General features: G+C 39.3%; 1 protein-coding gene across 2 annotated transcripts in view; it reads right to left on the minus strand.

The window, feature by feature from the left end:
• Positions 1–20,882, minus strand: part of ASB5 (ankyrin repeat and SOCS box containing 5) — a 56,002-nt gene extending 35,120 nt beyond the window's left edge. Inside the window, exons 1-2 of one of the 2 annotated variants that reach the window (XM_047772286.1) lie at positions 20,798–20,882; positions 12,695–12,979 (exon numbers count right to left, since the gene is read on the minus strand). In XM_047772286.1, coding sequence (XP_047628242.1) covers positions 12,695–12,890 — 196 coding nt within the window. In that variant the 5' untranslated portion in view covers positions 12,891–12,979; positions 20,798–20,882. Of the gene's footprint in view, positions 1–12,694; positions 12,980–20,735; positions 20,755–20,797 lie in introns of those variants that run through there. The other variant, XM_047772287.1, reaches the window with a different exon arrangement.
• Between the last annotated feature and the right edge of the window lie 217 nt (positions 20,883–21,099).

A 21,099-nucleotide genomic window follows, 5' to 3' on the forward strand; every position in this document is an offset into this window, starting at 1 on the left:
CTCTATGCCCCAGGATAGTGCTGCTTCTATTCTAGCAGTTTTTAAACTAGAGCTTCCAGATTCATGGTGGGGGGGGGGGGGGGGCGAGAGGGGTGTGTTGTCAATGGCTTAAAAAAAAAAGGTTCGAAACCCACCAATTTGCTTGACTCCTCCATTTTGCAGACAAGGAAACTGAAGTTGAGAGAGGATAGTGGCTGACTTGCCTCCCACTCCGTCAATAACCTTGAGCAAGTCTTCTTTATCTTAAAGCGTCTGTTTCTATCTTTGTACAAGAAGCATAATGCCATTTAGTAGTTTGCAGAGGACAGTGATGAGATGAAAAGGGACCGTATGTATGGAAAGACTTGATCAATTACAATAAAAATATGACATCATTACAAAGTGTGAGGTAGGTCCAGTCAAAGCTAGGAACAGAAAATGTCAAACCACCCACCCTATTAAGCTCAATTACGGAGAATCTGAGAAACTAGGGTTTCACTTTATGTTGAAGAGGATGTTTACATTTGTCCCTTTCTCATTTTCTCCCCCTTCTACAATATTAATCACATAATGTGTATTAGGAAAGCAACAGAAATATACCTCAGCTTAAGAAAATGTAGTGTATGAAAACATATATTTATAAAATGAACTGATTATTTCTGAAGGAACTTCTTTAAGTTACAAGTTAACATGATTAGACAAAAAATTTGGAATTTACACACAACCCATGAAGCAAAACTGTGTATACATTCTGGTGTATATATACATTAGGTCAGTATTTTACCAAGTTTAAAACATAGCTTTAAAAGCTCCTAATATTTAGCTATTTTGAAAACAAAATGCATTTCTGCTAGAATAGTACAATTCTGATATTACAGTATGGAACTGGATGTCTATCGTCTCATGAAACAAATGGCCAGTATTGTCTCAGCAGTATTATTCCTTAAGACTCTATTGAAGATGAGGCTAGTCTGAGTTGCCTTCTGAAAATTGGGGGTGGGTGGGTGGGTAGACATACACTATTGTGTTACTCAGAAATGTTACTCTCTAGTTTGTGAAGTCACCATAAGACAGTCCAACATAAGAAAGCTCTTTGTCCATCACCATGTGGATTCCTGTCAAGCTTTTGGTAATAAATCTGGTTTCTGACTTGTGCTTGAACATCCCCTGCTCGTGGACACTGCAGGATTTGTGCTTGAACATCCCCTGCTTGTGGACACTGCAGGACAGAAGCTAGCCCCTGATCAGACACTAGCTGTCTTAATATTCCCACTGCCTGCAGCATCACTTTGTTCCCCAATGGTACCATATACAGTCTAACGGTCTCATACTGAAGAGGGAAGACAAAAATCATTATTTGTGATTTATTACTTTTTGAGGTTTGGTTACCTTCAGATAATCCTTGCAGTGGCCAGATAAAGAAGCAAGTGTTCCTGGAAGCCCCTGGAGGGCTATTTTGCAAATCTGTGCCTAGATAATTTGGAATAGTGATAGAGTTTGAGGTTATTCAATAATGCCACGAAATAATTCTGCATGCTTTACCCACATAGAGTCTGCTTATTAAATTTAAAAAAGCTTATTTTTTTTCTCTTTACAAGAAGAAAAAAAACTTTTTGTAAGATATGTCCAGTGAAAGGTTATGTTTTGCTTTGCTTCCTGGAGAGACCAGCTGGCAGAAAAGAGCAGAGAAAATAAAGGAAAAAAGCCAAATCCCCAAACAGGCTGACTCAGCTCTTCACTGTTAGTGTTGTCATTGTTTCTTTGTCTTCCCTTTTTCAGCTGCAAGGGATTAAGAGAAAAAAATAAAAAGGTGAGAAGTAGGTTTGGCAGATGAAGTTAATATCGGGGCTTTGCGACATTGGAGGTTAAGAAGCCACAGCCTTTCCTGTGGCAGCCACTATAACAGAGCAGCTGGAAGTGGGCTGTTCCACGTCATTGTAACACTGATGGAGTCCTACCAGAAAAACCCAGGCTTTCTATAGTATACTCACAACCAGGTATTTGACCAGGTTTGCCCGGAAAAACATTTATGTCCAAAGGATTTCTGTCAAGAAGAGTTTCTTGGACAGAGTAATAAGATGATAGAAAAAAACATCTGCAAGTCATTTAAAACTCGCTACCAGCCTTCCCCCCACAGCATCCCCTCCACTTCCTGCCATCCTAACCCAGCCTGCTCCCTTGCTTTCCTCTAAGCCCAAGTGATGGCTCGGCATGCCTTGGTTCTTTCGTGAAGTCAGTCAGAGAAAGTGTCTGAATAACAAGAATATGCTTGGTCTTAAAAAAGCAGATAACTAATGGCTGACTTTTTTGTTCATATTTGGGGAATTTTTTGCACATTAAACACTTAAAAATAGTTAAAATTCTGTTTGGAAAGGGCCAGGAGACAAATCCCATGGACGCACAAAGACCTTATGGGCTTTAGGCTTGATTCTGCCATTGCCCCTGTTCACACCATGTGAAAGATCAGCAGTAGGGGAGGCAAGTGGTTGAGAGAAAAATCTCAGTGGCCAATGGAATCTGGTTTGAAATTCTACTGCTTTTAGTTACTAACTGAAAAAAGTTGACAATTCACCTAACCCTTTGAAGAGTTCTGGTTATTCTTAAATTGACAGTAAATAGCACCAACCACTTAAGTTCTGAAATCATCTACCTGAAGAGCTAACATAATTTACAGTAATTTCACTATCTTTTCTTATTGATGCTTCTCTGTGTTACTAAATTGTGGGAAGTTTTGTACTGTTTTTGGAAAAAAAAAACCTCTAAAGTACAATATAAAGATTTAACACTTACAGAGCCAGAAACCGTGACAGGTGGTCTAGGTTATGAATTATATCTCATATAAAATTTGCAGTACCCCTTTGAAATAAATATCATTATGCCCATTTTACTGATGAAGAAACTGAGGGCTACAGACTTTAAACAAATTTTCTTAAGATCACACATCTGGAAAGTGCCAGGCTGGAACAATTTACGCACAGCTAAATCACTGTTATCTGCAACTGATTTATGCAAAGTTCTTCTATTCATTCCATAAATATTTGCTGAGTTGCTTCAATATCTAAGGCATTGTTTTTCCTATATGCCATTGGCAGTTATTTCAAGGACCAAGTGACTTTTCACTTGGTAAATTACAATTTCCTCATCCAGGGTATCAGCAATTTTTTCTCTGTAGTCTTGTCATAATTCAGTAGCCAAGTATTTGGCAAGAATCAAGTTTGCTTTATGAGCCTTAAGTAACTGAAAAATTTTTTTTCTCCTCAGTTAAATATTTTGTCTTTCAAAAACCTTATTTTGAAAAAATAATCAAAATATTCATTATAATGCTGCAGAACTAGTTTGTGATCTTGTGTGCGCTTTTAAAATTAAGCTTTAAATGACTATGAAAAATCTCAATCATTGAATTAAATGAACTTTCATAAACAACAATTATTTTTAAAATATTTTCTTTACTACCAATGGACCCTAAATATTGAGCTTACTTAAATAGATTTCCCTTATTTCACATTCCTGGAAAGTCACATCCATTAGATATGTGAGTATTATTTTTGGACTTGGTAGTCACTATACAAGAGATAGTCTGTCTAACTCGAATCGGTCTTGTTTTGTTGATTTCTTTGTGTAATGGTGGATAGCCATGCAACTTCATTCCTACACTAGATTTTACTAAATGAGCAATTTCATTGTAACTATGGGGAGTGGAGAGAGAGAAATGCTCACATTTTCACTTAGCTCCTTTTCTCTCAGTTCTTGGAGAGTCACTACGAATAACTTCTATGAGAAGTATTTACTCCCTTCCCAGACTCAATAGATCTCTGTATTTGAACCCTAAAGGAACTGGCATTTCTTCTTGTTGTCCCAATTCCCTATCCTGAATCACAGGTCTGGAGAAAAAGAAGACACAAAGCTTTCAAATTCAGAAATGTGTTTGGTGCATCATTTCATTCTGTCAATCACTTGCAACTTTCACTTGATGAATGACGGGAACCATTGGTCCTCTAGTAAAAAAGGCAGCATCGTGAAAACAGAAAAGGCTCACCGGTTTTCTCAAGGTGAATCAAAGATGTGTTTGGTTGGTACTGATTGACGTGCTCATTATTTAACTGCTATCACGGTGTGTTGAGACCTCTTTAGGAGAAGAGCACCCTTCAGCACTTTGCAGCAGACTACTTGCCTCAACCAACTAACAAAGAACGCGGCGGTATTATGGGGAGAGAAGAGCAGATTTTCAGTGCATGGGCCTTAACTTCAATTGCATCATTGTTGGTTTACATTTAAATCAAGCTGCACACTTGACAACGGAGATGGGCTGGTGTTTCTATTTAAGAACCTCAATGGCATGTTGGTGTTATATTTCAGTTTGTTTGTACTCTGCCCATAGTTTAAGACTATAAGCCTTCTGGAAAGAGTTCATGTATCTCTGAATGTTTCTATTTTGCTCAGTGGGTAATGGTGACATGGAAATTTTAGCCATGTTGATGGAGAGAGGATGCCTTCCTGCTATTTGACACAGTTATGCCCATTCTCCACAGGCCCCAAATGTTTACTGATGTTCTAATCCCTTGGAAAGAATGTTTAATGGATATTCAGTTATGACCCATTTTATAGGGTAGTTAGGTTCTGTGACAAGGCATGTAACTTACCTAGTATTTTAAATAAAATGGGACAATTTAGATTTAAGTATTACCTTATCCTTTTTTCTTTAAAGAAGAATTCCTCTTGAAGTCTGGCATATGAAGATCATGAAAGTAGAGTTGTTCTGTTCAGGAAGGGTAAAGGGAGCCCGTTGGAACCTTGTCCCTCACACCTCCCTAGCCTCTTAGTCCCTGAGGCTCTTCTAGAAAACTCCTAAACCTACTTAGAGCACAGATTCTTAAAATCCTGTCCCCCAATAACCAATGAAGAATTACAGGATTGAGAAAAGAGACCATTCTGAAATACGTCCTCCTCAACCTGAATTTCACAGAATGGACTTGCTTATTTACAAGCTACCTGGACATGCTAACAATTTAACAATTTTGGGGACTCCTTTAGTCTCTCCCTCCCTGACCTGAGATTCTTGGGGCATTTCTAGTCTCAAGAGCTAATGGTCTGCTTTGTAGCATTGCTGAGAGAAGGCTGGGAAGAATGATGATTTGCTCTTCATGCCGCAGTAAAGAAGAAATGCCTGGAGTTCTTCCACAAGCCTGTAACCAAACACTTAAAACATACACACACACACACACACACACACACACACACACACACACACACAAGTATTCGATGGTGGTCTCAGAGGAAGAGGCATTCCAAATATCCCACCTTCGGTCAATGACATGGTCTGCCTGTCACTGGAAATAAACTTTCCTTTCACTTCCCCAGGTTAGACAATGAGCTCAGTGTGATGAAATGGGAGGAGGAATCCACGGAAGTGCCATGGAGCTTCCCTGAGGCTGTGCACCACTGATTCAGTGTCCAGGAGCCATCTGACCTTCTCAGACATGTTGTTCACAGAACACACATAATGGCATGTTGACTCCTTACACCCAGGATTCTGTGAAGTACTCATGGTGGTGGTATCTTCCTATCATTAGTGTATGACTCTTTATTGCAGGCTGAATCCAGTGAAGGCTTTAGAAAACTCTTACTAGAACTACTGACTTTTGGATGTGTGATTTGAGGACATGCGTATTTATTTTTTACGTTGGCACCAACCACCCATCTCTGTCTCCATATCTAACATTCATACTTCAGCCTTCGCCCCCATGAACTAGACTTATTCAGTTCCATATCTAAATGTTCTCTTTGTCTTTATATCCAGCCTGGTTTCATCTGCAATTGTACACACGTTCTGCCTTTGAAGTTTTACCTTAAGCTCCACCTTCTCCAGAAAGTACCTGATACTCTCAGCAGACTTTCTTAGAGAATATTCACTGTAGTACTTAACTGTGTTGAATTTAGCACCTTATGAATTTCTACTTGCTTGCTGCTTGCCTGTTTTACATGTTCAAGGTTTCCACTGACCCAAGTCTCCTGTTACTCAAAAAGGAAGACCTTTACTATACATGGTGAATACTAGGATGTATACCCACATATATACATGTGAATGTATTAATCTATGTACACATAGCGTATAATACTGTGCCAGGAACAGAGTTGGTATCCAAGTATTTACTAAACTGAATTAAATTCAAAATTGTATCAGCTATGTGGGTTAATAATAAAAGTAGCTTCTTTTAATAATTTACCATCTTCTAAAAGAGATAGCAAATCAGAAAGCAGGTCGAGACCTACCTGTCCTCATATAAACATTTTAGAGGTGAGTATAAGAATGTCACCTATATACAAAATCCATTTGTAAATCGCTCATCAACAGACTTGTCATTCTTCAAAAGGCTTAGTGGATAAGCAATGAGCATACTTGCCTCTTTCCTAAAATAGCAATTCTTTCAGCAATACAACTCTAAGCCTTTAGGTACAGATTTAGGCAAGGAGATATACGAGTTAGAAATAATAATAGGTTGAGAGATGAAAACGTGAATAGAGAGTGATGATGGGGAATTGGGATGTTTTTGAGCCCTATGAATAAGGACACATGCACAATGATGAGAGAGAAGACACATGAGGTTAGCACAGCTCTTACTTAATTGACTACCCCAGGCAGAACTCTCATCTCCATAATCTCGGCTGTGCTCCCAGAATGCCTCTTTGACCTTGTGAAATAGAGCTTGCCATGCCTTTTTTTTTTTTTTTCCTGTCTTTTTAGGGCCCCATGGCATATGGAAGTTCCCAAGCTAGGCATCAAATCAAAGCTACAGCTGCTGGCCCACACCACAGCCACAGCAACACCAAATCCGAGCTGTATCTGCGACGTATACCACAGCTCATGGCAACGCCGGATCCTCAGCCCACTGAGTGAGGCCAGGGACCGAACCTTCATCCTTATAAATACCAGTCAGGTCTATTACTGCTAAGCCATGATGGGATCTCCCTCACCATGCTTTAAATTACTTGGTTATTTCTCTCTGTCTCTCCCACTGGACTATACACACCTACACGAGAGGGAACAGGGTTTGTGTATTTTCTCCCAAATGCCTAGCACAGTGCCTTTTCCATAGAAAACACTCAAGTAACAGGTATGGGAAAAATATGGCCAGGAAAACTGATCCCTCTTGAGCTCTCATGAGCTATGCTGAGTTCTTTGTTTCCAAAAACCCATGTGTTTTCCAACATATAGAGGAAGAGGAAGGATACTAATAGAATAAAATATGATAAAGTCTTTTGTAAACTTGGAAGCTTTGTTCCCAGATTCCTGTTTTAACTCACAGTATGATTTTTTTTTCGTCTCCCCAAAAAGTGCTCTAGCATTTCTGAAAAATAGTAGAATGTGAGAAAAGTTAAAGTCACTTAAAAAAATTTTTTTGGTAACACTTTTGATTATGTCACATCGTTTGTCACAGAAGGGCATTTCTATCAATTCCAGTTATTCTTATGTGGCCTTCTTCCACCTGCGTATAGAAAATGTGTCTCCAAACTCTCACATTTTCAAGGTATTTTTATACCTTCACACAATGAACACCATGACACAAGTCAGTCTACAGGCTGGCTTGAAATTTTTCATTGCTGAGATTCTGAGAAATGTTCCTGACATAACTCGCCTCAGAGACAATCAACCCAGCAACACCCCAAATCTCAGGAAACAAATTGTTCCTTGGGAACAAGTATCATGGACAGTTCTACCCTTGCTGGCATCGGCTGTCGAGTTCAATTCCTAAAGTTGTTTTTAAACCTGGGCTGGACTTTACTGATGGAGAAAGACTATGACATTATACACAATTCTAGCTGCTTTTCCTACCTAGGTTATTCTCTTCTCCGAAATGACAAGTCCTTCTACCATCTGACCCATGGTGCACATTTATCCTGTATCTTATTTCCCGGTGCCAACAATAGATTAAAAAAAAAATGCATGCTTAATGGCAACTGTGAAACCAAATTTTGAAATCACAAGCACAAATATTCTACCAGATGAGTCTACACCCATTCCATATTCTCCCTAAAGCCTCAGCCGTGAAAGGAGTGCCCAAACAAGCTGGGTGTCACAAGATTGTTATCCAAGCAGAGGCATCACCTCGATGAATTTTCCACAGACTAAAATTTGGCCTGCGGCCTTGCAGGCTTGGAAACCTGATCTGTCAGCAAAGCTGGAGCGAAGTCACATCTTAGAGGGGGACTTACAACTCAAAGAGCACGGAACACCAGAGTGATGTTGAGATGCAAACATATTAATTTACAACGAGAACCACAAAAGTCAGGTGGACTGAAGCACTCCTGGGACCAGCCAGCACATTCTCTTGCTGTGAACAGATGTGGATGGAAAGCCAGGTCATAACCAGAAGGTTACTTGGTGATGAAAAAGTGGAACAAAGGGAATAAACATGAAATAAATCAGATTCTACTTCTGCTGCTCCCTGACCCATCCTAACATTTCACACTAGAGACAGGTAATCCACCAAGAAGCTAAGGACCCACATCTCTGGGGTAGTGCTGGCTGGAAACTGCAGACTTGCCTGGGTGGCTAATCAAGCCTTTCTGGTCCATAGAATTTCCTTTAGATCTGTTCATGTCTATTTCTGGGAGATCCTAGGGGAACATCTCCTCTTTCTGCCAGTGCTATTGAAAGGGATCAGCAGATTCATTCTTCCTTATTTTCTTTCCCTTTTTATTTTTTGTTGTCATTCTTTCTTTTCTATTCATACCATCACCACAACTGAACACATCCAGGCCCTCATCTCCTTATGTCAGGAGCCTAACTGGTCTACCTATCTCAAACCTGTCCCATTGTCCAATTCCAGAGACCACTAGGATATAAATTGACCTTAAATTAACATTTTATGTGTCTCTTTCCATTTTCCCACGTTTACTGACACCAAACACTCTCAGCAACTCCTACTGTCTTCAAAGTAACGTTCGAGGAGTTCCCATCGTGGCGCAGTGGTTAACGAATCCGATTAGGAATCATGAGGTTGCAGGTTCGATTCCTGCCCTTGCTCAGTGGGTTAACGATCCGGCGTTGCCGTGAGCTGTGGTGTAGGTTGCAGATGCGGCTCGGATCTTGCGTTGCTGTGGCTCTGGCGTAGGCCGGCGGCTACAGCTCCGATTGGACCCCTAGCCTGGGAACCTCCATACGCCGCCAGAGCGACCCAAGAAATAGCAAAAACAAACAAACAAACAAAAAAAAACCCAAAACAACCACACAAAGTAACGTTTGAATTGCTTAACCTGCTATTCAAACTCTTTCCAATCTGTGCCCCAGCTGATTGTCATTTTTCTATCACAAGTCAAACATATTGTCTCTGGATATCCTATGTACCCCTCTGACTCCTGCCTCTGCTTATTTTTGGGATCTGGGGGTCAACTTAAGATCTGTCTCCCCCAGGAAAATATCTCTGAAGGTCCAAATCTGAAATTGACTTTTCCATTCTTTAGACTCACTTGGCATTTAGTATATCTGGAAAATAATGATTAAATGTAGATACACCCATCTTCCTCGATCTGAATAAATTACTTAAAGTTGGGAACAATATATTTTGCTTTTTTATATCCTGTTTCTTCAGTGCCTTCACATCAGGGGTGCTCAATAAAACATGCTTAGAACTGACCTTGTCTACTTGTAGGTAAAACTACTGAACCTTCCTCAGAGTCTAAGATAGAACTTGAAAGTGTGACCCTTAGCTGAAGAGGGGAGCTTCCTCTTAAAGTGTCCATGGGATATCAGTCACATGTGGTTTCTTCCAGGCCCTTAGAGTGGCTTCATAAAACCAGGGTCATCCCTCCACCCCTGCCACATCCTCACTTGGTCTCCACACATTTCAATATTATAGTTGGAGACACCTTTCAACCCCTGTTAATTTCCCTGTCAGGCTCAAAGTATAGTGCTAGCTTTAAAAACAGACCAGATCTCTGATACGTAGAGATTGCAATCAGGACATTTAACAGAAAGGAAGAAACAGGTAGACATTACGAAAAAAAGCCTAACAAGCCCTTTCAGTATGATGGTGGAGTTGATGAAAGAATGAAAAGGTAGATTTTGAAGGTTTATTAGAATAGCAAAGGGATCAAGAAGGAAACAATCTTGGGCGATTCTAGTTACCATTTAGCTTTTCAGCATTCTTGTGTAATCATACCCTCAACTCAAGCATGATTGGAAATTGCATGAAGAAAGATCACCCTACATTTGTCTAATACAATGAGCTGATTTGCAACGGTATCCGGGAAGGCAGAGATTCTTTTCTCTCATACCAATGCACCACTGCCCATGGGGAGGTCATCCAAAATGTTGTCAACAGGGTCTTCTCTGATTATGAAAGACATGAAAATATACACATCATCTTATATTTCATGGAATTTGGCAACTCCCTATCAGAAATGGTAGGGAACAGACTGGCTAAGTCTTGAAAGTAGGAATGAGAAATCTAATTCAAAGTGGAATGAAGGTGATAATCTTTCCTGGGAAGGAGGAAATTGCTAGATTAAACAAAGATAATTAAGGCTGATTAGTTAATTATCAAAATGTAAACAAAATAAAAATAGCCTAATTGTAGTAAATAAAAGAAAAAGCTATGCTAAAATAGAGAAAGTAACAATATCCTGGGCAAGGAAGAATGAATACTTAGAGGTAGACCAAGAAAGAGTTTGTAAGATTGCTGACAGACCTCCTAATATTAAAATAAAACTGGAGACTGCTTATGCTTACACTGAATAAAAATTCTAATAATGTATTCTTTAGTATATAGATTAATGCAAGCTATAGGAAGGGAGAATTTTGTTAAATAGATCCCAAATTAAAAACAATGTAAAACAAACATTTAAAGCCTTTAGGTTCCCTATCTATGTTCCCGGGTAAAAAGTATTTTCTGTTAGTGAGTGTTGCTTGGTTTCTCTCCTTTGGGGGACAGAATCCTCGAGTTCTAATATATCTTAACACAGACTCATAAAAGCAGACAGGAGCATCGGAGCCATTTCATATATTCCCATGGCTTCCCCATATAAGCACACTGAGATCATGCTAAAGAGGGGCAGTGGCTTCTTTTTATTGGTAAATAAGTACTAAATCTCCCTCTAAAACCCTTATCAGTCCTCCCCAAAGTGTGTATTTTTAACCAGTTTTTGTTTTTTTTGTTTGTTTGTTTTTTGTTTTTTAGGGCCACACCCACGCCATATGGACATTCCCAGGCTATTGGGAACTATCAAATTGGAGCTACAGCTGCCAGCCTACACCACAGCCACAGCAATGAGACATCCCCAACCCACTGAGGGAGGCCAGGGATCGAACCCACATCCTCATGGATACTAGTCGGATTTGTTTCTGCTGTGCCACAACGGGAACTCCAATATTTCGGTTTTTATGTACAGCAATTCTCATAATATGTAGACGAGATCTGAGTATCAAGTAATGAGCTACAGGCTGCCCATGATAATAAGTTTTATACCTAAAAATATGGGTTTTGTTTTAAAATCTAGTCTCCTATGTGTTAACTTGTTTTAAAATCTAGTCTCCTATGTTTGCTGTACCATTTACCAACATGGCATGTGTCACATTTAAACAGTTATACCTGTTCCGAAGCAGAGCTGGTGGATGAAATATTGACTGTTTCTTCTAGATCTCGTCTTCCTTATGAGAGTTTTATTTTGGCATTTAGATTTTCCTCACTCTAAACAAGCACATACATTCCTCACTTTGCATGAGAACGATCATCCTCAAGAAAAATGTCCTCCTTCTCTACCTCACACAACAAAAAAGATTTTTACCATAACTCAACTTTCTATGTTAAAATAAATTACTTTCCATATTTGAAATAAATTACGCCATAAATTAGAAAAGGTAGAAAAACAGCTTTTAAGAAAGAAAGCTTTCCACTCTAAGCATTCCTTAAAAAAAAAAATAAATTACATTCTTTATGTGATAGTCTATTTTGATTCCAAAAATTTGCGTTTAGAGGTATTTGAGGCTCTAAAATGTGCATGCTTGCCTGATGATTTTCAAATCAGGAATTAATCAAAAGACTGTAAGAAATTAAAATGCCCATCACTAGAATTACTTCTATTGTACAGAATATCAGGCCAAAGGAATGTAAATGGTTTTACAGGCTTTAAAGTCTATGGTTAAAATGACTGTTTCTCATTTGGTCTCATACTTCCATTTCTCCTAGGAAACACAGATAGATGTACTTGGCTGCACACGTGTAATGTTGGTAAATTCATGCTCCCATCCTCTTACAATTAGTCTTTTACAAATTAAGCAAAGCAATAATTCCATCAGGAAAGCACCTCGCATATAACAACAATCTCGAATATAACTAAAAGATTTGATTTAAAAATCAGAAAAACTCAGGAGAATTAAAGGACATTGGAAGTGGATGAGTAATTGAAGCCTGTAAAATATGGCTTGCCAAATGAAATGTTAAGAGTTTAAAAACATTTATTAATAGAAAAATATATTATTTAATAGTATGTTTCCATTAGGCTATTTTGCAAGGACGCCTTGATTTTTATTAACCTAGAAAAGGGTAAATTTTTTTTTTTTTTAATGAGGCCACGGGTGAGTGAAATAGTTTCCATAGTGAGAAGTTTGCAAAATACCCACTTTGAAGCAGCCCCTAAAGGAAACAGGGGATGTTTTCTTGGATTGGCGATGAAAGGTCAAGTCAACGTGAAACAGGAGCATGAGGCATCAACCTACCTTGTCCTTGGGTTACTCCATAAAACTCAGCTGCTATCCGTGCGGCTTCCTTGCGGTTGCCTTTCACAATGTAGAAGTGACTGAGGATGGCCAGGCTGATTTTCACAAAAAGCTTGAAACAGAACAGCGAAAGGATCGTGAAGTAGACATTGGAAAGCTGCTGGGCAAACGGTCGGCTTTCCTCTAACACTGACATCGCTGCGCAGGCCTCGGCTGCTGCCTCCTGTTAGATCCAAGTCTCCGATGCGCCTGGCTCCGGTCCGGGATGCTCCGGAACAGCTGGTCCTGAGGAAAGAAAATACCAGCTGGTAACGATGCCTCCAGCTCAAAATATTTATACTGTCCATAACAGTTCTTCGCACACGCCTATTGGTCTGGCAATATTCTGTGGAAGCAGCTGCAACACGTGCTCTGTTCCAAAGACTCCTGACTTTCCGTGCTCCGTGTAAAGTGACACTCCGCCTCCCTGCTCTGAATTTCAAAATCCAAGTATTGAAATTTATATACATATTGCTTCCTTTTCGGTATCTAATTGTCATGAATGCTTTGAAGACTTTGTGTATGGGACTCCTGGTTGTTAATGTAAATAGGGGATATTCATAATATCAAGGTAAAATCCAGTCCATCAATTCAAGCAGTTAAAAGAGTCCTTGTTGAGAGACCAGGACCTAAACTATCAAATAGTCCATGACTTGAGGATTTAATGACCACCCAGCAAATTAGCCAATTATGTGGCTTTAATTGTTGTCAGGAAAGAAAAGTATAAGTAGATGGACTGGAAAGCCACAAAGTAATAATAATTCAGTGTATCCACTGAATACTTTTTAAGGACCTACTACATGGCAAGCATTTTGCTGGATGCTGGAGAGAGGAGGAATGTTCCCTCAACAGAGCTCTCAGAACCCAGAGAAAGAAACAGACAAGACACTAGATAAATACAAGTGAGGGTAGGGTCTCCTGGGAACACAAAGAGGAAGGGCCTAATGGGTAGAGAAGAGTCCAGAAAGGCTTCCTGGAGGAAGTGGCATACCTAGAGAATTAGCAAGTAAACATAAGTGTTTCTTCTTGATTCTCCCAAACCAAGAAGAACAATATATTTAATAGGCCTATAATCTTCGTAAAACCCAATCTGATTTAGTTTACGAATGAATGAGAACTGACTATAAGGCATACATAGACAAACTATATTTTTAGAATAGAAATGGAGTAAATTATTAGGAACAACAACATTGAGAGGAAATATTTTGGCACTTAAGCCAAAAATAATAGGCCAAAGTACAAAATGACATATTATCCAGGAAGCTACATTTATATGATCAGGTTTGGGGCTTGTTTATTGTTGTATTGCTTCCCAATTCTTCCAAGCTCCACAATCACAAATAATAATAAAGATATAAGAAAATGGAAGTGGCCCTTCTTGGAATAAAGGAGCATCTCAATGATTGGTCGGAGTGGTAAGTGCTATGTGGTTTTCATTCTGTGTACCGTACCTGGTTGCACTGGTTTATATGAAACATCCCTAAGCCAAAGGAGGCCTGGCTATAAAATAAATGTGCCAAATAAAGCAGGCTTCTTCTTTCCCCACTGATTGCGTGGTTCCCAGAAAAGCGAATTAGGTCAGTACATTAGAAAGCCATCACTGCCCTCTCTATGAAAATGGCCCTTTGTCTTGTTTTCACAGGCAGAGAATTAAACTAAGCAGCCATTAATTGGACCCAGTGTGCAGTTTCATATGTGCTTCAGAATCAATGAAAATTAACTTCAGAGGATTGAAGACAAAGCGAGTACATGTTCTGCTCTTTCACTTGTGGGGAGAGTTCAGGGGTCACAGCAAGGTGGCCCTCCAGTCCCTCCTCCCCCTGCGTGGCGATGCATGAGTGTGCACTGGACAGCTGAACCATCACAATGCTCTGAGTCACTGCATCTACATCCCCTTCAGTGCTTTAGCATCAGAAATAAAACCCACCTAAGTCACGCCTCAGTGCCTCAGTGTCTGTCTAAGGTTTCACTCCTTTCTCTTTACCAGTAAATGCTATTATAAATAATTATCTCCACATCAGCTAATCAGGGGCCTGGATTCTTTTGGGTTGAGGAACACTTTTATTTTAATAAGGCTGCTGTCATTGGAACACTAAGTTTAACTCCCTACTGTTTTACTAGTAGAAAAATATGACAGTCCAATATTTAGGATTTTATGTCAAGATGTCATGCTTTATTTTAATGAGTTACTTGATACCCACCTCTATTTCCTTTGTAGGTATAAACTCATAAACTCTCCCTTGGCAATTTTTACCATCTATAATTCTCTAAATCACTAAATGAAAATTAGGCTACATAAAAGAATTCATAACAAGTAAACTTACCAAATATAAATTAGATGCTATATTTTTCCCATCATAAGCCCAAATAACACCATAAATTATTTTAATATTTAAAATACATATGAAAAATATTCCCCACCTATTTGCCTGGCATTCACATTTTCTTATATTGATGAGTAATTTAAGTGATTTATTGAGACAAATACTTTTATAATTTACCATGTTGAGAGGATATAGTAGAGCAATTTGGGTGATTACCCAACTAATCTAATCTTGTTTGTTTGAATCAACCAGTCACTTGATCAATCAAACCAAAGTTGAGCTCAACAATTGTGGTACTAGAGTGGGTGATATAAGAGGAGTTAAAGACAGAGGAAGAAATTTTTATTGAGAGGTCACTATGCGCTCCATGTTTTACATGAACCTTATCATTTACTATCTTAGTCTATCCCAAAGGGGGTGAATATATTATTTACATTTTAAAGATGAAGAAAGTTGAGTTCAGAGAGCTTAAGTGACCTATAAAAGTTCATCTGAGCAATAGCACTGTTTGAACATAGTTGATTCTAAAATACACGCTCAAGTTACTGCCCATATTTTCTATTTTTAAGCCCTTAGAGTCTGAATGAGCAAGTATAATTTATGCATAGAGAGTGAGACAGAGTGACACAGAATCACATACACACACAGTGAAGAGGTCAGCCTCTGATTGTATTTAATCAGGTACCTAAATTAGTACCTAAATGAGAAGGGCAGCTCTGCATGACCTCATGATCCCATGAGATGAACTCCTGTGTGTATTAAATTCATGGGAACCAAGGAAAAGGAGGATATTTACTAATACTTTCATTTTGTTGTTGTTTTTGTTGTTTTCAAGCAGAAGTTCCTGGGCCAGGGAAAGAACCTGAGCCACAGCAGTGACGATGCAGAATCCTTAACTGCTAGGCCACTAGGAAACTCCTGTTGGGAGATTCTTTTTTGGGGGGCGGGGGGTTTGGCTAATACTTTTGGATTATTTGAAGCTAAGAATTGCTAAGAGGCTCCCAGTAAAACAGCAGAGAGAAAGCAGATAGAGGGGCCAAGGAATAGGGGAGTCAAGGGTTAGTTCATTGAAAACAACACTGAATGTTACAGAGTCAAATGACTTGAGTCCAAACCAAAAGGAATGAGGATCAAGAAAAGGAAAGGATGCTTTCATTGGTGATCTTTAGTTCAGTATTTCAATGGGATAATGGAGTGGGAACTGATATCAGTGTTCAGGGATGATCCTTAAAGCAACTTGCAAAGAAAAGGGGGGCCTGGGTTTCCTCCTTTTGTCACCTTTCTGGGGATTGTCTCTGCTCCTCTCCCACCTTACAGGTGTCCCAGGCGAGTTCCTCTATAAGGCCATCTCCTGGGGCTCCCAACCTTTCTCCTTTCAAGTCCCTTTCTCAACTTCCTTTAGCATTAATTGGCTGAGTGTGTGTGTGTGTGTGTGTGTGTGTGTGTGTGTGTGTGTGTGTGTGAGTGTGTTGTAGACACTTCAAATTTCTGTAGAGAGAATATCATTTCTAGCGATTATAGAGCTTGACTGTTTTGAGGTGGCTACAGTATTGATCCAAGTCATTAGATGAAAACTGTCCAGATGGCATAAGAAAAATTGCCTGTTTCTAGTGGTTTCCAGTTGATAAATCTTAGCATAAATATTTTTATGTAGAGGAAAGAGAGTGACCCACTGGTATAACCATTTCCTTTAAAAAAAGAAAAAGAAAAGAAAAGAAACATGAACCCTTATTCTCTGGTAGAAATCTAAAGGCTCTAATTGACTTTTTTATTCCTAATACTCCGAAAAATAAAACTCCAGGGATACACTTCACAAAGCGAAGTTGCTAATGTCTAGTAAAGCCCTAGAATGGGGTTTGTGCACAGTGAAACAAATTGAGAAAAGCCATCTGCTCGTAAGCCTGAAGGTCAAAAGTGGCTGATAAAATGAAAGGGAAAAAATTATGCCAGTTGTTTATTGGTAGGACAATAGCTCATTGTTGTGCTTAAAATACCACTGAAAACCATAGCCCCATTTAAAAATTTTGTGAAATATTTTGAGAAAATATACAGGCAAATAAAGCTCTAAGATGTTTAGAATACACTGCAGCTTGATGTGTTTATATACATAGGAATTTGAATACAAACAGAAACGTTTACACTTTTAGCTGAAATCCTTAAAAGGAATTAATAATTGAATTTACCCTTATCTCCATTCCATAGATTCTGCAGATTCTGTTTAATTAGTTTATCTACACTTTCCCAAAACCTGTAATCATGGCAATAGATATTTCATATATTTCATAAAGCACTTCATCAAAGCTCCTGGCATAGATTTACATGATTTAATGTAATGCTTCTGTCCTAAAAAAGCAACCTATTCTTAGCAGAACTATAGGTACTAATGCCTCAGGTTCCTATTAGTTATCTTTAATTATTGATGAAGGAGAAACTCTCATGAAGATTATAATCATCATATTAATAAATATGTATATTGTTATCTGGGGACAGTTGGGGTGACTCCACCACTTGAGAGTCAATTCTTGCTTTCGGCCTCCAGCCACATTTCTCATATAGTGGGGCATTATGATAACCCATAGGAAAAATAAAATACTATCCATAAAGCTGTGATACACTTAGATTTCATCCAGGCTCTTTGGGAGAAAGTCACAGGGAACCTAACCTTACAACTGAGTCATGTTAAATCTCACACATGTGGCAGCCCTCACTAGAAGTTTCTTTAGGTTATAAAGATTCCAGCCATATATGTGCAGGCCAGGAAGACCTGGCTGAAAGCTGGTAGCTCTACATATTTGAGAGTTAAAAAAATAGACTCTATTTTTAAATTGATAGGTGGTTATTAACACCTACTATGTGCCAAGCACTCACCATTCTAGATGTTTTTATATATTACAATGGAATTTTTCATTTGGGGTTTTGTTATGGCTTTTTGGCAAACCAGCTTTTATTTAGAGGATCTTACCTCTCCCAACCTCAGTCCATGTACCTGAATTCCTGGCTCCAGAAAAGGACACTTGCCCAAACTAGGCCAACAAAGATATTTCTGGGACTTCTCTTGGAGTTTTGGGAAAGATGCTCTTATTCAGCAGGGGAAGTTAAGCAAGATCTAATCCTAGAGATGTGAGGAGCTATCCTTGTCAGTAAAGGAACAGCCTGCTAGGAATTAAGACAATGTGGAGGAAAGCATAGCCAACATCTGGGGAGGTAGTGCCATGGCCCCTTCATCTGAACACCCGGAGCCAGCTCCACCTGAAGCAGCTCCATCTGACAGTAATATGGATTTGACAGTCATATAAAGTACATTCCTTCTAGTTGTTGATTAAACCCATTTGAGGAGTTCCCGTCGTGGCACAGTGGTTAACGAATCCGACTAGGAACCACGAGGTTGCGGGTTTGGTCCCTGCCCTTGCTCAGTGGGTTAACGATCCGGTGTTGCCGTGAGCTGTGGTGTAGGTTGCAGATGCGGCTCGGATCCCGCGTTGCTGTGGCTCTGGCGTAGGGCGGTGGCTACAGCTCCGATTCAACCCCTAGCCTGGGAACCTCCATATACCGAGGGAGTGGCCCAAGAAATAGCAACAACAACAACAACAACAATAACAACAACAAAAAAGACAAAAAAAAACCCATTTGAGTTTGGATTTCTCTCACATTTACAGGAAAAGTCCTGATATATTTATTTTCTTGAGTCCTTGTAAAAAAATAAAAAGTAAGTCTCGTCATCCCTTCTGTACAAGGTGAGGAAACAGAGACTTGAAGACTAAGTAATTTGTCAAGATTATACCTCTTCAAGCTGGGACTCTGACCTGAACTTCTCTCATGGCACTTCTGCTCACATTCTTGCTCACACGTAAGAGCCAAATGATGTGTGTTGCCTGGCTGACAGGTTGTCTGTCCACTCTATCTCAGCCTGAGGTACAGCACACATTTGTGCCATATTTGGGTTATAAATAGTCTTCAACTAAATACTTGTGTATTTCACTGGGCTGAAGCTGATGGCCCCACCCAAATTGTTGGTGATTAAGAAGTTGTTGTAACCTTCTCATTTTAACAAACCACCTATTTTAAAGGCAATTTAAAGAGAAGACTTTTTTGATGACATTGTTTCGAAGATCCAAAGTGTAAGACCATATTGGCGGTAAAATAATGTTACAATGATTTTTCAGGTACCGCATGGCACTCTTATCAACATTCTTATGGATACGCTTTTAAAATTCAGAGTTATCATCTCTTCAAAGAGGTGAAATGTGTCATTTGCTCTGGGATGTCACCATTGGCTAAGAAAACTGGGATCCACTAGTACCCTGTTTAGGATGCTCAGATTATGGTGTCTTTGACAGCATAGGTACTGCCTTGTTAGCTCTCTTCTATTTATTTACTTATTTGTTTATTTATTTTGGCTGTGCCTGCAGCATATGGAGGTTCAGGAGCCAGGGATCAAACCTGTGTGACAACAGCAACCCAAGCCATAGCAGTGACAATGCCAGATCCTTAACATGTTGAGCCACCAGGGAACTCCATTTACTCTCTTTTAAAATCTGTTTTATCTCCAGTTATGAGCCCCATAATGAAAGAATCTACCTCATGTGTTGTCAGGTTTAAATGCAATAAGGCACAACATTCATGCTGCGTGACAAGAATTCAGCAAGTACTAGTTATAATGATTCTTATTATTTAGTTGTTTAAATTATTTAAATTAGAATCTATTGCATAATAAGCACTGTATTTTTCCTGTGTTTGTCTAATTAAATGTCCAAATTCCAGTAGTATTACATGCTCTGCCAACTCTTCATATAAAAGAAATCTATCAGAATCCTTTTGGCATTAGAAAATAGGCCCATTTCTAGAACTGGGATTCATAACCAATGTTCTATAGAAAAGAAATGATATTTTTGCTTTGAGATATGAAGGATAGCTATCCCTTCCTAAGAAATATGTTCATCACAAATATTTTGATTCATTTTCTGATTTGATTCATTTTCTCAAGCTCATGACATAGATGCTCAACAGTCTTGAATACATGGGGAAGAGAGCAGACACTCTGGGTCTTAGATGTAAACCTGATCTCATATTGGAATCTATGGTTCCTGGTTTAAGAGCCTAAGGTTCCAAAACTGTGAAACCTTATCTGAAGATGCGATCATTGCAATGGTACAAGGCAATGGTAGCAGCAAAAAAACTATATTTTACTGTTACCGTTGTAACAACAAATTGTGACCATTATGTATTACTGCAAACCTAAACCAGGCCATGAATTAAAGTTGTACAAGAAGGGGAAGGCAGAGAGTGGAAGCTGTAAGGCCCTCTTAGAGCTGGGCATTTACTCTGAGGAGCATCAAGCAGCAGACATTACACACGTCCCAGGATAAACTGGGTGAGGCAAGGGAAAGTGCTTGGATGACGTCTTTAGAAGACCCAGTTCTAGGTCTGAGCTGCATGAACTGGGGTAAATTCCTTAAACTCTGGGCCTGTTTGCTCATCTGTGAAGCAGGGGGATGGTTCTATCACAGACATGTAAGGGTGTATGAGAATTTGCCCTGAATTTTGTTTTTTGCCTTTTAAAGGCAACCCCTCAATTTATGATCCTCTAATTTTATCACTGCTTCTCAAGTAATAAACAAGCTTGGTCTCCAGTAATAATTCAAACCCTGGTTTCCCACTACTAAGTAACCACAACACACCCTCATCTGCTGAGCAGGTTACAATAGGGCTCCAAGTTCAACACATCCTGCTGGGGCCTGACCTGTGGGTAGCGAGATGGCACCAAACAGCAGATAAGGTCCTTGCTCTCACGGTGTTAACTCAACATCAGCTGACTCAGTCTGGACCTGGAATAGATAAAATATCCAGTTTTTAACAGTAGATTTTCTTGAGATTATGCAATTTCTTTTGCACTTTTGCCTAATGCCCAGGATGTACCTGAACAAAAAGTCAAGAGAAGCCTTCTTTTGACCACCAACCTCAGCGCTGGTTTGGCATTTCCTATTCTCTTCTTTCTCACTTGGTGCAGGAACCATTCTCAAGACTCAGTTTTTCCTTACGGTT

The sequence above is a fragment of the Phacochoerus africanus genome, chromosome 3 (genome assembly GCF_016906955.1).
Source record: "Phacochoerus africanus isolate WHEZ1 chromosome 3, ROS_Pafr_v1, whole genome shotgun sequence".
Classification (NCBI taxonomy): Eukaryota; Metazoa; Chordata; class Mammalia; order Artiodactyla; family Suidae; genus Phacochoerus; species Phacochoerus africanus.